Raw genomic sequence first — 13,729 nt, 5'->3', positions numbered from 1 at the left:
AACAGCAGGTAAATCAAAGGACTTGGATCCGGGGACGGCTATTTGTTTTGGTCTGATCCTGCTTATTAGTTGATGTTTTGCTCAGTTTTATGCAGATGCTGCTTATCTGCCAGGCAGGATCTCCACCGAGATGTAACTAGCTCAGGGTAGGAAATACTCAGTTCATTTAAAATATATGACTCGATTATTTCATCATTTTAACAGTGAGTGGATTCAGAAGGGGCATGCGATGTTTGCCAAACCTTATGAGCTCGATCGACCGACGAATACGGGGCCGTGTAAACACATCACATATGTTCTGATAATTAGCACCATTACTGGCTGTTTATTCATAATATATTAACCAATCAACACATTAAGATAATGAAAAGGAACATGTTGGAGAGACAGGGAAATGCTTTGGGCGATCACCATTGTCAATGCATTGTGGACTCTGTAGATGGAGCATATTTTTACGTCATTATCTGAACATATGGGAGCACGTAGCCCTGCTGAATTATGAACATAACTTGAGTGATTTGAGTTTGGATTAGTCCTGGACTGCTCGAGGCTGTCACACAACTATTGTCTGTGAAGGCACTGTGAGCGCGGTGGAAATGAGAGGGTTAATTAACTAATGGGTGAGATGGTGGTGGAGCATACGGTGTGATGGAATAGCTTTTGAATTATGGAACAGTGGAATGCTGTGGCTGGTGGCGTTCGGCCATATGTCAGTGTATGCCTCCTGTGTCTAGCTGGGGACAGCTGGTCAGATTGCTCATGTTCAACTGAGTTAGGGACCAATCAATCAAAATGGGGCAGCTTGTTGAGTTGTTTAAGCGGGGGCAAGAATAAAGCACGGGAGTCTATTGTGATTCTATCACTTTGGTGCCATTAGGGATTTGTCAGGGACTGTTAGCAGATATGAAATCACTCTCCAATGGAACCCGTTGCACCACCTGATATTTATAAAGCTGAATATAAAATCTCTCTCTGTTATTTCTGTTTTGGTGTATGTAACAAAACTGTGCTGCCATTTTGACCAGAAGCTTATTGAAAAATAGATTTTGGAATCAAGAGACCAGCCTTGTTAAAGAGAGGTCACATATGAAGGAAAAATGTCAGGAAGTTGTTCAGCATCTTCTCGATGTTTCTCACATTCACAGGTCAGTGTTGTTAGATTTTAAGCTCCTGAAAAGAAAATGGTAGTTAAAGTTCCTGTTCTTGCCTTTTAGCTGATGGCAGACCTTTACAGCCTTGTGAAGTGGAAATGTATGGATTTGTGCCAGTAAATCGGAGGTTGTATTATGAAAATAAAACAAAAGAATGACCTTCCAGTGCATACTAAAAAGTCTTTTTCCACTATTCAGACAAAAAAACATATCTGTATCTATCTATATCTATATTTATATCTATATATAGAAATAGATATTATGGCATGCCGTTTAGGAAATTATATATATATGGAATGAAACTTGAATACATGGAATTAAAGTCTAAATATATGGAATGAAAGTTTCACGTCACTACCGCCATGTTGTGTTTTCGATGGGATTACAGGCTACGGATGAAGGTGGCACACCATGAGCGAATCAGCTAAAAATTTAGTGTCGGCATTTTTAAGCAATGAGGAGATAATAAACACACTGGCGACTGTATGTCCGGGTCAAAATACAGGTAACCGAACCCAGTACCGTTCTCCCGATGAAGAAATTAATTTTCTTTTTCATCGTGGAAGACCGAGTGCAGGGAAAGTCCCCGGTCAGGCTGTTCCCGTTCCTTCAACCTCACAGGTACCCCCCACAGCTCCTATCTACAGTCTGCGCCCGTCCACCCGGAAAGGCCCAGGACACAGGAGGTAATAGCAGAACAGAATGCATTTCAATTGAAAGAGTAATATCCCTTCCAGCAGTAGCCATAATCTTACTCTCTTCAAAGCCACCAGACTCCATTAACAAAAACGGCAATTTTAACGTTACCGCGTAAGGTTATTGTGCGACTTTGAAGTCTTTAAGATTGTTGCGAGACTTTTGTCCGAACTAATCTTTTAACCACCAAAGTCACACAATGACACCGGGAGAACGGCACTGGATTCGGTCACCTGTATTTTGACCCGTACATACAGTGTATTTATTATCTCCTCATTGCTTCAAAGTGCCGACACTAAATTTCAAGCTGATTCGCTCATGGTGTGCCACCTTCATCCGTAGCCTGTAATCCCATCGAAAACACAATATGGCGGCAGTGACGTGAAACTTTCATTCCATATTCAAGTTTCATTCCATATATTCAGACTTTCATTCCATATATATGTATAATAATTTCCTAAACGGCATGATATCTATATATATATGTGTGTGTGTGTGTGCGTGTATGATCAAAGTCCAGAACAAATTAACTGACTGGATAAAATGTTTGATGATTTTATGCTAGAATGCAAATAGAATTTTCTCCTACAATTGTAAAATTAATCTATGCCTGTGTTTTTTATCACGGTAATTTTAAAGTAATTTTCAATTTCAAGAATTTATTTTGACATCCTAAAAAGAACAGAGTCAATAAAACCCCAGATGACTACACAGTTTTTATCCTGCTGTTTGTCTCTGGTATGGGTCTGTTCCCAGAGATTCTGATTCTGCAGTGTACATGTGCCTCTGGGTATATCTGTCTATCTGTCCTGTCTGCAGCATGAGGCTTTTTGTCACTGTAGATGTTCAGAAGATGCATTATGCATATGTGGTATGTCTCTGGTGGTTATAGAAAGGTCTGTGTCATTCTGACAGTTTCTGTACATAAAAAAATATGGTATTCATGTAACGGTAGTTGTAGCTATCCAAAAATATCTAAGGGAGAGACTGTGCCAAAGGAGCTTTTTGCCTTCACAGCATGGCATGACGGAGATAGCTGGCTATTGTCTTAGTCTCTGCTGGGCCAAAATGATATGGTCACACTGATCAATAGTCTCTGTTACACATGATGTATTTCCCATGGCTCTGGCTGTCTGTTTCACTCCATCTGTCCCTGGCTGTTGCAAAATTTCTGCTGCCTCTCTCTTTCTCTCTCTCTTTCGGTCAGACGCACACACACGAGCTTGACATGCCTGTTTATTTGGAGCTTGGTATGGGTTCCCCTGAGAACAGCGAACATGTAGGCACAAAATAAGGCTGCTGTTACCTTTGAACTGTTACTATAAAAAATTATGTTTATTTGACGTCAGCCAGGATGATTGCATAATGACTTAGGGATGCACTGGCCCCTCCTGCTAACTTAAAAAAACGCCAAACGCGCAGGAAATGGGTAAACATAATTTTTTCATTATTAAAGAACTGTGAATTTGTTAACATTGGAAGAAAGTGATTGAATTAGCAATTGGATGAGCAAGTGGGCGAGTGAGCAAGTGATTGAACAATGTTGGTCAGTTTAATCAGTTTAGAAAAAAAAGATGGAGAAATGATGCTTACCAGTCTGTCATTGCTGTAACTAATCTCAGAGACCATCCTTTTATTAATTGTTTATCGGTGATAGACCATGAAATGAACAATTAGATTGGAACATCAATACATTTCACACTTTGATGCTGATGTGGAAAACCAAGTGAAGTGAATCCTAATACAGACAGCAGCATCATTATGCAAACATTAAGCACAATTACATTATGTTTTTTTTTTTTTTCTTCAAGGTCAGCGTTTAGCATTTAGTATTGTATTTCTGTCACAGATTTTTGTTTATGATTATTTGGCATATGGCCTTTTGTGTGAAATACGCATTTGTTTCCCTGTTTTATTAGTGTTACACGAACAGTATCACTTCATTATTATTCCAGCTGTATTGGAGCTGTAAATGCTACAAAAATCAGAACAACGCTTGACACTTTTAGATACAGTTACAGCATAATGTAAGATCTGAGGCCTAAACACAAGAAAAAACAACTCAGGGACATATGAACTACTTAGTTGTGTCTCATATAAACGTATATGGAGTTAGAATTAGTTCTGCAACTGTTGTAAGCAGCAAAAGGTACAGTCTTTGCAATATATCAGTGTGTGCACATGAATTTGAAGGGATCGGGTTGACAATTTTCAACTTTAGCTTATTGTACTTTTCATTGATTGACACCTCTGTGTACAGTGCACTTATAAATATTCTCTATAGGAAGAGTGTATTCGCCACCACTATTGCAAATGCACAGAACAATTTCCTCTGCATATTCTAGAAAGGTGAATCATACTGTGTTAGGCTGGAGTTGTTATAGGGTTTTGATAACGACCATTTGAGTTACTATTAGGCAGCTTAATCATACCACGCTCACTGTATTTCTCTCAGTATCGTTTAAGATATTTATAGATTACTGTCTGGTCCTCTGTGACATATGTCTACAGGAAGCTGCGCTGATCATTGTAAAGTGCTGTTTGTTAAAACATCAATCTGCCATAACAGAGTAATAGAGTGTCAGGGAAATCTTTTCCTTTGCTGCATAAACTTTGCAGGTGTGTGTAGGTGTGTGTGTGTGTGTGTGTGCGTGTGTGTGTGTGATACTGATAATGTGGATATGTGTTCCTTATACAGATACTGTGTGTCCAATATGTAGAGATAAGACCTGTTAACTTGTTTGGATGTGACACCCAAATGAGCAAATCCTATCTGTGTGTCAATTTGCAGGCCTGTATGGTGTCAGGAACACTGAGCTGTGAGAGAAACAGCTCACCACAAGACCGTCTGGGCTCAGCAGGAAGTACCACCATATCTACTTCCAGGTCAACCTCAGACGTCATGTGGATCAGATGCCTGCTCTTCGTCTCGACCTTGTTTGCTCCATTTGCCATCGGTAAGATACAAGATCACACATGTATATATACATGTATACAGATAAACATACACTGACGTCCCGGACATTTTTTGACACAGTGTCACAGAGGCTGAGAAGATTTTGTAACATGTCACAGTAGCAAAGGCACAGGTGGAAATTATAAAGTGAATGACAGCTGAATTCCATTTAGGTGTGCTTCAGTTTCAGGGTGCTGGTATCAAGCATGCTGACTCACTGCCACACTGTTGTGGCTCATAGAATGTTATTGGTAAAACCTGTGCTTCTGCTATGAAAAGTCAAAATTAGTTTCTATGTCTATTTTTCTGGTCACTTTCTCCCGTACACTTGCATATGTTTGTACATAGATTTGGTTCCACATGTTCAGATTTACTTTATATGTCAACAAATACAAATTGATGTGGTTACAGTATATTTTAACAACCCTCACACAACCAAACCAAGGAAGCACAATTCACACTCTTGTTCATTTTACATGTATCTGCTGTCTTTTGCTTTGCACACTTAAATCTTTAACACTCTCCTATATTCCCGTCCTCTCTCTCTCTCACACACTCATGCACGCGCGTGCGCGCACACACACACACACACACACACACACACACACACACACACACACACACACACACACACACACACACACACACACACACACACACACACACACACACACACACACACACATTTAAACTGCAGACACATGCACAGTGCAGATGCAGCCCCAGTAGGTTGTCTGCATGTTTCCTCCTCTCCCCTGTGATGGTGGGCTTTGAAGACTCCTAGAGGGAGCTGTGGCCCACTTGGACTTAATCCTATTAATGGCTGCTGTCAATCACACAGTTGTGAGGAAAAACTGCCACACACGTGCAGACACATAAAACACACACACACCCCAGCATTTACTTGTTCACATGACTCCTGACATACATGGACTCAGATCATATACTTTAAACACTGAAATAAAGAAGATCCCCCTTAAAAACACACACGCATAAACACACTCAAGCACACAGTGCTCACAGGCAGCCACTTACACACACAAACACCAAGGGCTTTGCTTTAGCACCAAGAGATGAGTTTCAGTCAAAGGTATTTGCATCAATGTCTAAAGAATAAGTCGACATATGCAAATGATGCTGTTTATACTTAGCAAGGATTAGTTGAAACAAAGACAGTTTAGCTTGAGGACACGCAGTAGCAAGCACTCAATCTTCTCTGCCGAGCTGTGTGCTTGTCATTATTTCAGGGTTATGGGAAGACATATACTGTAAAAGAGAATGGGAAAGCATTTTTTTTAACAAAAATCACAAAAAAATGTGTTTTGTTTGTTTTTTTGTCCCAGGGCTTAGAGATTTTTTCTGGAATGAACACTGTTAAACCTGACAGAGTGGACTTGTTGGTCATGTTACTGGAAGTTGGAGATGGAAAAAATGATACAATCACACAATGAACATTACTGCACAGGACCTCAAACAAACTATGACAAATATGTGCACATTTCACAGTGGTAAAGAGAGGATAAGGCTGTTGTTATTCTTTATTTTCCTTGTCAACAAATACCATTAAAAGACAACAACCAACAATATGTTAGTCTGCCTCACAATACTTTCTGTCTTCCCAGCTCTTTCTGTGTCCCCGAGGCTATTTGTTCCTGGATAAATCCTCCAAAACAGGTCACAGATATATGATTTAATTTAAATAAAATGCTAAGTAATTTCTCATAAACAACTGGGCACTGCAGTTTTAATACTCCGACAGAAATAAAGAGTGCATTTGTTGCATCCCATTTTCTGCCATGGAATAATACATTTGAAAATAAAGTAGAATACCCATGATCAACCCAGTGAAGAAACTTATCACTCAATGCAACTCTTTTATGGGTTTATAATAGTTTTTGGACAATGATACGAAAAACATCTGCACACTCTGATCTGTGCACCACTCATTTACTGAGGTAACTTTGTAGTCAGCGACCTTCTTTAAGCATCCCAAGGGAAGAGGTTCCCTAACCAAGAGTTAGCCACAATAAAACTGCACAGGCTGGATTGTGCAGATGGTTTTCCTATCATTTGCTGAATCACAGGTCCAGCACGTCAAATAAGCCTTTCTTTCATGAGAAGTGAGTTATACTTGACTTAAACGTTCTTTGTTTTGTTTTGGGTTTTTTTCCTAATAGCTATGCAGGCACAGAGGCAAAAGCTAAATCAGGCTTTGGCTACAAATGCAGTACTTGTTTGTAGATTGAGTTCATTGTTGTTTTTGGTCTTTTCATGGGATTTATTGACAATAAGAAAAACATAGAATATTACCAGCCTTATCCTTTAAAATCGCTTTAAAAATGTGTTGTTTTTGCTCTAACTCAGAAGATCCCCATTTCAGACACCATCACTGGCCAAACACTTTGGCAGTTCAAGTGAGAGATCACCTTTTAAATCTCTCTCCTCTTCCCTCTCACCCTCTCCTTCTCCTTCTTTCCATCTATCCACCTCTTTCGCCACTCTCTTGTTCTTGGCCCAAATGTAAAAATCGATATCCTTTTGTTTCAGCCCCCCTGAGGCAATGAGAGTGTCTGAATAAGATTGTCTGTACTGTCCATGGCTGCCAAGTTTCTGTCACCACTTACGCAACTAATGACAGACACATTAACATTCACTTGCCAGCTCACACATTATTGCATGTGTGCAAAGACAGAGAACTAAATATTGGCATGCACTGTATGTATGTGTACAAGTGTATGTGCATAACATCTATGTGTGACTGTATGACTCCACGTGGCTGTTTGGAAAAAGTGACAGAAATATGTGCGGAACAAGTCCTTCAGAGGCAGATTAAACACAGCGCAGTTTTATAGGTGAGGCTGCCGATATAAATAGATGAATTAAAAGGTGACAAACGAGACAGGACGGTGTGTGAGAGCCAGATTTACCGCTGCTTATGAAGGCAGAGTGGCTTTTAATTGGAATACAGATAGACCCCTCATTTAAATTGTGCGTGCGTGCGTGTGTGTGTGTCATAATGCTCTCTTTATGCCCAGCAGGGACCCTGCAAGGCAACACTGTAAGACATCTGATCCAAAGCCAGTCTAGACAGCTGCCTTACAATACTGTGTATTGATCTCCGTACGCTTCAATTAACCCTCTCTTCAAAATTTACATTCATGCTCACGAAGGTGGACATGATGCAGGCATTGAAAAACTAATAAACTAACATATTAACACAGCAACAACCCACTGCCCTAAGCACTCACCTCTACACACACAAAAATACATGAGGTCCCTCAAATCCTCAAGCTGCTACTGAGACACACATCCTATCTTAATGTGTGCTTAAGGTCTAATCATAGCCTGCGGTGATATATGTGTGTGTGTGTGCGTGTGTGTTCATTAGAGAGGACATTTTCAGTAAATGTCACTTATATATCAGTCTTATCTCTAAGCTAGTGCCTGCTATTATCAATGTGGTGCCCTCAGGTGCCAGCACCATACAGATATTGGCTACACTGGCTGTGAATTTCTTCCTCCACATGCCATCACTCCGAGAATTTGTATGCGTGCGTGCGTGCGTGTGTGTGTGTGTGTGTGTGTGTGTGTGTGTGTGTGTGATGTGGTGAAGGGCAGTATTAAGTTGAGCTCGGGCAGAGTGTCATTGAGCTCATTCAGATTCTTTGCGGCATTCGTGTAACCATGACGCTCCTCCAGCCAATGAGGGAGCCAAGGGAGGGAGGACGGGGTTGCTATGGTTACCATGACAGGGAGAGCAAGGAAGGTGGTGCTGTGCCTCGCCTTTCAGGGATGTTGTAGGTCTGTGTTTGAAGTGCGGGTGAATGTCTGTTCATTGTGTGTGTTCGTACATGCATTTGTGTGTGTGTGTGCATGTGCTTTTAAGTAATGATTTGGAAGGCCCTGACAGGATGTATTCAATAAAAACCAGGTGCCATAGAACAACAAGCAGTCACAGTGACTGGACCTTAAGCCACAGACTACAGGCACTAGTTTTACTCAGATTTAATTCACTGTATTTTATTTGTTTATTCAACTGAGACAACACATATTATGTATATTGCACCACATATATCTAAAATTCTCAGATGTGGTCTTTGGAGCAGCGGTAGCACACACAATATGAAAGCTGTGTAACATTAGGCGCAACAATATCTACATTACAGTTACAGTAGAGCCAGGAGATACTGACAGAACGGAACAACACAAGTGAATACCTCAGCTATCTGTCAAGGGATGATGGCTGATGGCTCCCAGGGCTTGCTGCTCCTGAGAACAGAGAATAACAACATCCAAGCTACACCACAACAACCAAAATCCCTGGGAATATCCAGCCCCACACCACTGCTATCACAGCACCCAACTCTAATCACAAGACAATATGAATCTGGTGTGTTAGTAAACACACACCAAAGATACACACATTTGTACTACTGTGACTACACAGACAATACTTGTTAGTAGGATAAGATCTAACACCAGAATGCTGATTTAAGTGGATTTATAGGATTTTTTGTCGATACAATCTACATAATACAAACATCTGTGACAGTTTTATTAATCAATGATGAACCTATTAATTGTATACTATTAATAAAAATTCCAGTAAATTATTTGAAAAAAAATTAATGAAATAAAAACCAGGCTGACCACACAAGATCAGTGTCTCTAAAAGTCCTGGCAGACCTTTTTCACAGCAGCCATTTTGACTTGTCACAGCAGGAAATGCACAGGTGTGATTGATAACACTGAAAACGATTTGCATTCAGTGTAGGTGAGCTGGTTTCAGGGTCCTGCTGTTTTGCATGCTGGCTCAGTGTCACGGCTTATTCGGACACTTAATGGAACTGAGCCATTGTTATCGAAATTTGTTTCACTTGTGTTTTCCTCAAATCGTGACAAGCCAAAATGCCTGCTGCGAGAATGGTCTGGAGTGTGATAGCAGCACATGGTGCAAGGTAAGGTTTCCCAGAAGCAGAGCCACAAGCTTTCTTGAAGCACTTTATTATTTTTATTTTTTTATTTATTTATTTTTTGGTTGCCAAGTGTGTTGTCTTTTGATGGGACTATGACGAGCACACACCAAATCAGATGCTACACCTCTCTGCACCACAGATAACAACTGTGCTGCAAAAGCTTCTGCTGTTTCTTATTATGATGAATTTCAGGTTTTAGGTTATAGGATATCTAGACCTGCTGTTTGGTCTTACAGAAATTTCTTCATCCAAGAGGCTTCATCAATTCTACTCATTAAATGAGCCAGGAAGCAAAGCAACAGCACTAAAAAGATCTGGGACAAATCAGTGGCTTCAATCTCATTGGAATTAATGACATGTTTCCTTTTTCAGTACAGTAAGGGAGGATGTATGCATCAAATTTGCAACTTCTGAGAATAATTAATCATTGCCATCTTTGAGTAATCACCACTGCACTAAATGCCTGTTGAAATTGTCTGCTCTCTACCTAGAATGATGTCTAAAACTGCTAACTGCAAAAGTTATTATCAAGTCAGTTCATTTGCAACAGTGGACATGCATTTATGAAAAATCTCCTATTTTTTTCTATAGTGTGGATAATTAGTCTCCATGACAAGGGCACAAATACAACTTTAGTAGAACACAGCCTGTGCTTGTACAATTTAGGTCTCCATATTTTCAAGACAGCCTTCCAAATAAGTGGAGTATTCAAGTATTTCAGTGGGAAGGAGAGACATTTATCATTGTGTCAAGCAACATCAATATGTGTTTGTGTGTCTGTGTGTCCAGCCTACGGCCGTGCCCCTATCCCCATGGCAGTGGTGCGCAGGGAGCTGTCCTGTGAGTCCTACCCCATCGAGCTGCGCTGCCCGGGCACAGATGTCATCATGATCGAGAGCGCCAACTACGGCCGCACCGATGACAAGATCTGCGACTCGGACCCTGCGCAGATGGAGAACACGCGGTGCTACCTGCCTGATGCGTACAAGATAATGTCACTCAGGTCAGTGTGTATATATGTTTGAGTGAATGAGTGAATGTGAAAAGTGCAAATGATGTAGAGCTCTTGTGTCGAAGGTTTACTCCAAGTCTCACATTATGAGAGTACTATAAAACAAAACCAGACTACAATAGTGAAAATAATTAACTGTTGCTTTGTAAATTAAGTTTGTGCCATGGTATGCTTTGACACAAAATGTGGAAGGTTGTCTCATGGCGTAAAGAGCTTCAACCAAAACAGGAACACTTGAATTTCTTTGCTTATTTTTTACAAAAGAGGAAACAGATGTCTCTCAGTCCCAGAGACCCTAGCTACAGTAGGTGTGCAGTGTCAACTGTTCATTTAGTATTCATGTCAGCCAAAGTCAACTTCAACATTACTCACGTTAACCCACTTTCACAAAGTTGACAGCACACAACAGCAACATAAACTGACAACAGTGCAGTACACCTGTCAGACTTAGTGTAATAGCAAAATGAAAAAGGTGATGGAAAATCTCTGGAAGCCAGTGCAGCCCGTGACCCCTACCCTACACATTTCTGCTGCTCTCAGTTCCTGTACTGCATGCCATACAACTGCAGAACCTTATCAGACAATGGAAATTACTCAGGCAACACTTCCTCCACAGCTGGCCAGTGTGATCACCTCCTTTCTTGATGGTACAGCAGCTGAAGCCAGGAAGAATGCTCCAAAATGTTAGCAGTTTATGACTGAACAAAATTTACAGTGCGTGCTTTATTTTGATTTTCTTTAGTAATATAGCAATTCTTGAAATATTCACTGCTGTGAGATGCCAATGAGGTCATTAAATCGTGAGTTTCACAAATTAAACATGAGACTTGATAGATGTAGGTTAGATATCATAATTTTATTAGCCAAATATGTCCTGACTCTCACCCGTATTAGGGAGTAAGTCAGTCTCAGGGGCTTAAACTATATATATATATATATATGTGTGTGTGTATATATATATCTATGTGTGTGTGTGTGTGTGTGTGTGTGTGTGTGTGTGTTTGTAAAGATGAGAATTTTTGATGTTGCTGTCACCTTTCTCTCTCTCCCTGACTCTTCTCTATTGTCTCTCCATCAAACCACCTGTCATGTGGCGGTGCTCTGATTGTGATTGCTTTGGCCTGCCTCAGTCTCTCCACTCGCTCTGGCAGCTGCAGCTTGTGTGGCCACTCTCCTACAGGCCTCACTATCCATAATTTATACACATGCACACATGCAGCTACACACAGCACGTGCCACACACACAGCATACACTGCCCAGGGGCAACACTAGACTTTAAGCTCCAATTAGCAGAGCCAGAGGCCAAACTTAATCTTGAGGGATTCTCTGTGGAGGTGACTCAGACTGGAAACAACTGTTTATCACATATATTTCAGTGCGTGCATGTGTGTGTGTTGCAAAAGGCTATGAGTGAGCCTTTGTATGCGTCTGTGCGCATAATACTATGTGTGCACAGACACGAACACAGCTCAGCTCAGATATGCTCATGCACACAGTGAGTGTGTTTTAAAAGCACCAGTGTTTCATATAAAAGCGCACAGTGAATCTTTGAGTGTGTGCTAATGCACATGTCTAATGTGTGTGTTTGTGTGCTTATTAGTGCGTGTTGAAGGCTTTATTGGGGCTTTTGCACAAATTGCAGTGGGGTTGCGTGTGCGTGTGTGTGTGTGTGTGTGTGTAGCTGTTTCCCATACTCACTCACCCCTCTTCTTCAGTTGGTTTCAGCCTGTCTGGTTTCCACTCTCTCATTCCCTCTATGTCTGTATCGTCTCTGGCTTTCAAGCTCAGCTCAACTGGCTGATAAAATCAGAGCATGTTCCGCCTGCCCAGTGTTTCCTCAGTATCACATTCTCTCTTTGTTTTCTTCTCTACTACTCTCCAAGGCCAATGAGTGTGTGTGTGTGTGTGTGTGTGTGTGTGTGTGTGTGTGTGTGTGTGTGTGTGTGCGCACATATGTTTGTGTGTGTGTGTATGTGTGTGTGTGTGTGTGCACCCATACCACATAATTGGTCTTGATATCAAAGCCTCATATCTCCAGAGGGTCTCACAAGGCTTCTCAGGCAACCTAGAGAGGACCTGATATCGCTGCATTTCCCAGATTATCTCCCCATTGGGATACACTGGGTTGAAGGGGAAACGAAGCCGTGGCCATGAAAGTTACGCTTAATCTGTTTTAGCGATATACTGGCCTCAGTTCAATGACTCACTCCTTTTTATCGGGTTTTGAACTGAAGTGCTTCTATTTCAAAATGGCTACTGAGCGTTCTTTGTTTTAACTTCCATTTTAGTTTACTAGTTACTTTTATTATTTAATTAGGAAAATGTATGTATGATTCCAGTTTTATTGCTTCATTAGGCTCGCTCTACTGGAACAAGTCTCCAGTCTTCCACTGCTATGTGTTTTTCTAAAAAAAAAAAAAAAAAAAATCAGGATCATTTTCATTGTATTTCTTCAGGCAGCCGTGCTGGCTACAGCTAGGGTGTGCTGAGGTTGAGCGTACATTTAAGTGTCACTGGGGAGAGTTATATCAGGACAACAGAAGCATTTGAAGGTTTGGGTTGTTCAATTCTGCACAGGGAGAGAGCCGCAAGCCAAAATGGTGGAATGCCTGCAAGTTATAGCGATCTACTGACATAAAAGTGACTTGATGGCTTCTACGGAGATGCTTCTCAATGCACTCCTTGTCCCTTACTGATACTTGAGTGCTTCATGGACCGAGTACCTTTCAGTGCACACTCTCTCTCTCTTTCTCTCTCTCTCTCAATCTCACACGCATGCATTCAGGCACTTGAGTCTGTAAGTGTGGACACTGAAGAATGTGTAGGCAGTGCACACAGGCACACAAACTCTGTTTTGCTACCTCTGCCACAGCTACCTATGTTAGAAAATTACTTCTGGACTTCAAACAGACTTTCCCTTGACACCTCTATACTGCC

The 13,729-nt window shown here is 41.0% G+C and overlaps 1 protein-coding gene across 1 annotated transcript in view; it reads left to right on the top strand.

The window, feature by feature from the left end:
- The window catches only part of adgrl3.1 (adhesion G protein-coupled receptor L3.1), a 107,256-nt gene that overhangs the window by 22,999 nt on the left and 70,528 nt on the right, over positions 1 to 13,729 (top strand). Inside the window, exons 2-3 of the mRNA XM_041035833.1 lie at positions 4,639 to 4,804; positions 10,569 to 10,782. Coding sequence (XP_040891767.1) covers positions 4,645 to 4,804; positions 10,569 to 10,782 — 374 coding nt within the window. The 5' untranslated portion in view covers positions 4,639 to 4,644. The remainder of the gene's footprint in view (positions 1 to 4,638; positions 4,805 to 10,568; positions 10,783 to 13,729) is intronic.

The sequence above is a fragment of the Toxotes jaculatrix genome, chromosome 4, assembly GCF_017976425.1.
Source record: "Toxotes jaculatrix isolate fToxJac2 chromosome 4, fToxJac2.pri, whole genome shotgun sequence".
Lineage (NCBI taxonomy): Eukaryota > Metazoa > Chordata > Actinopteri > Toxotidae > Toxotes > Toxotes jaculatrix.
The sequence above is the reverse complement of the archived record's forward strand: the minus strand, read 5'-3'. Positions and strand labels throughout refer to the sequence as shown.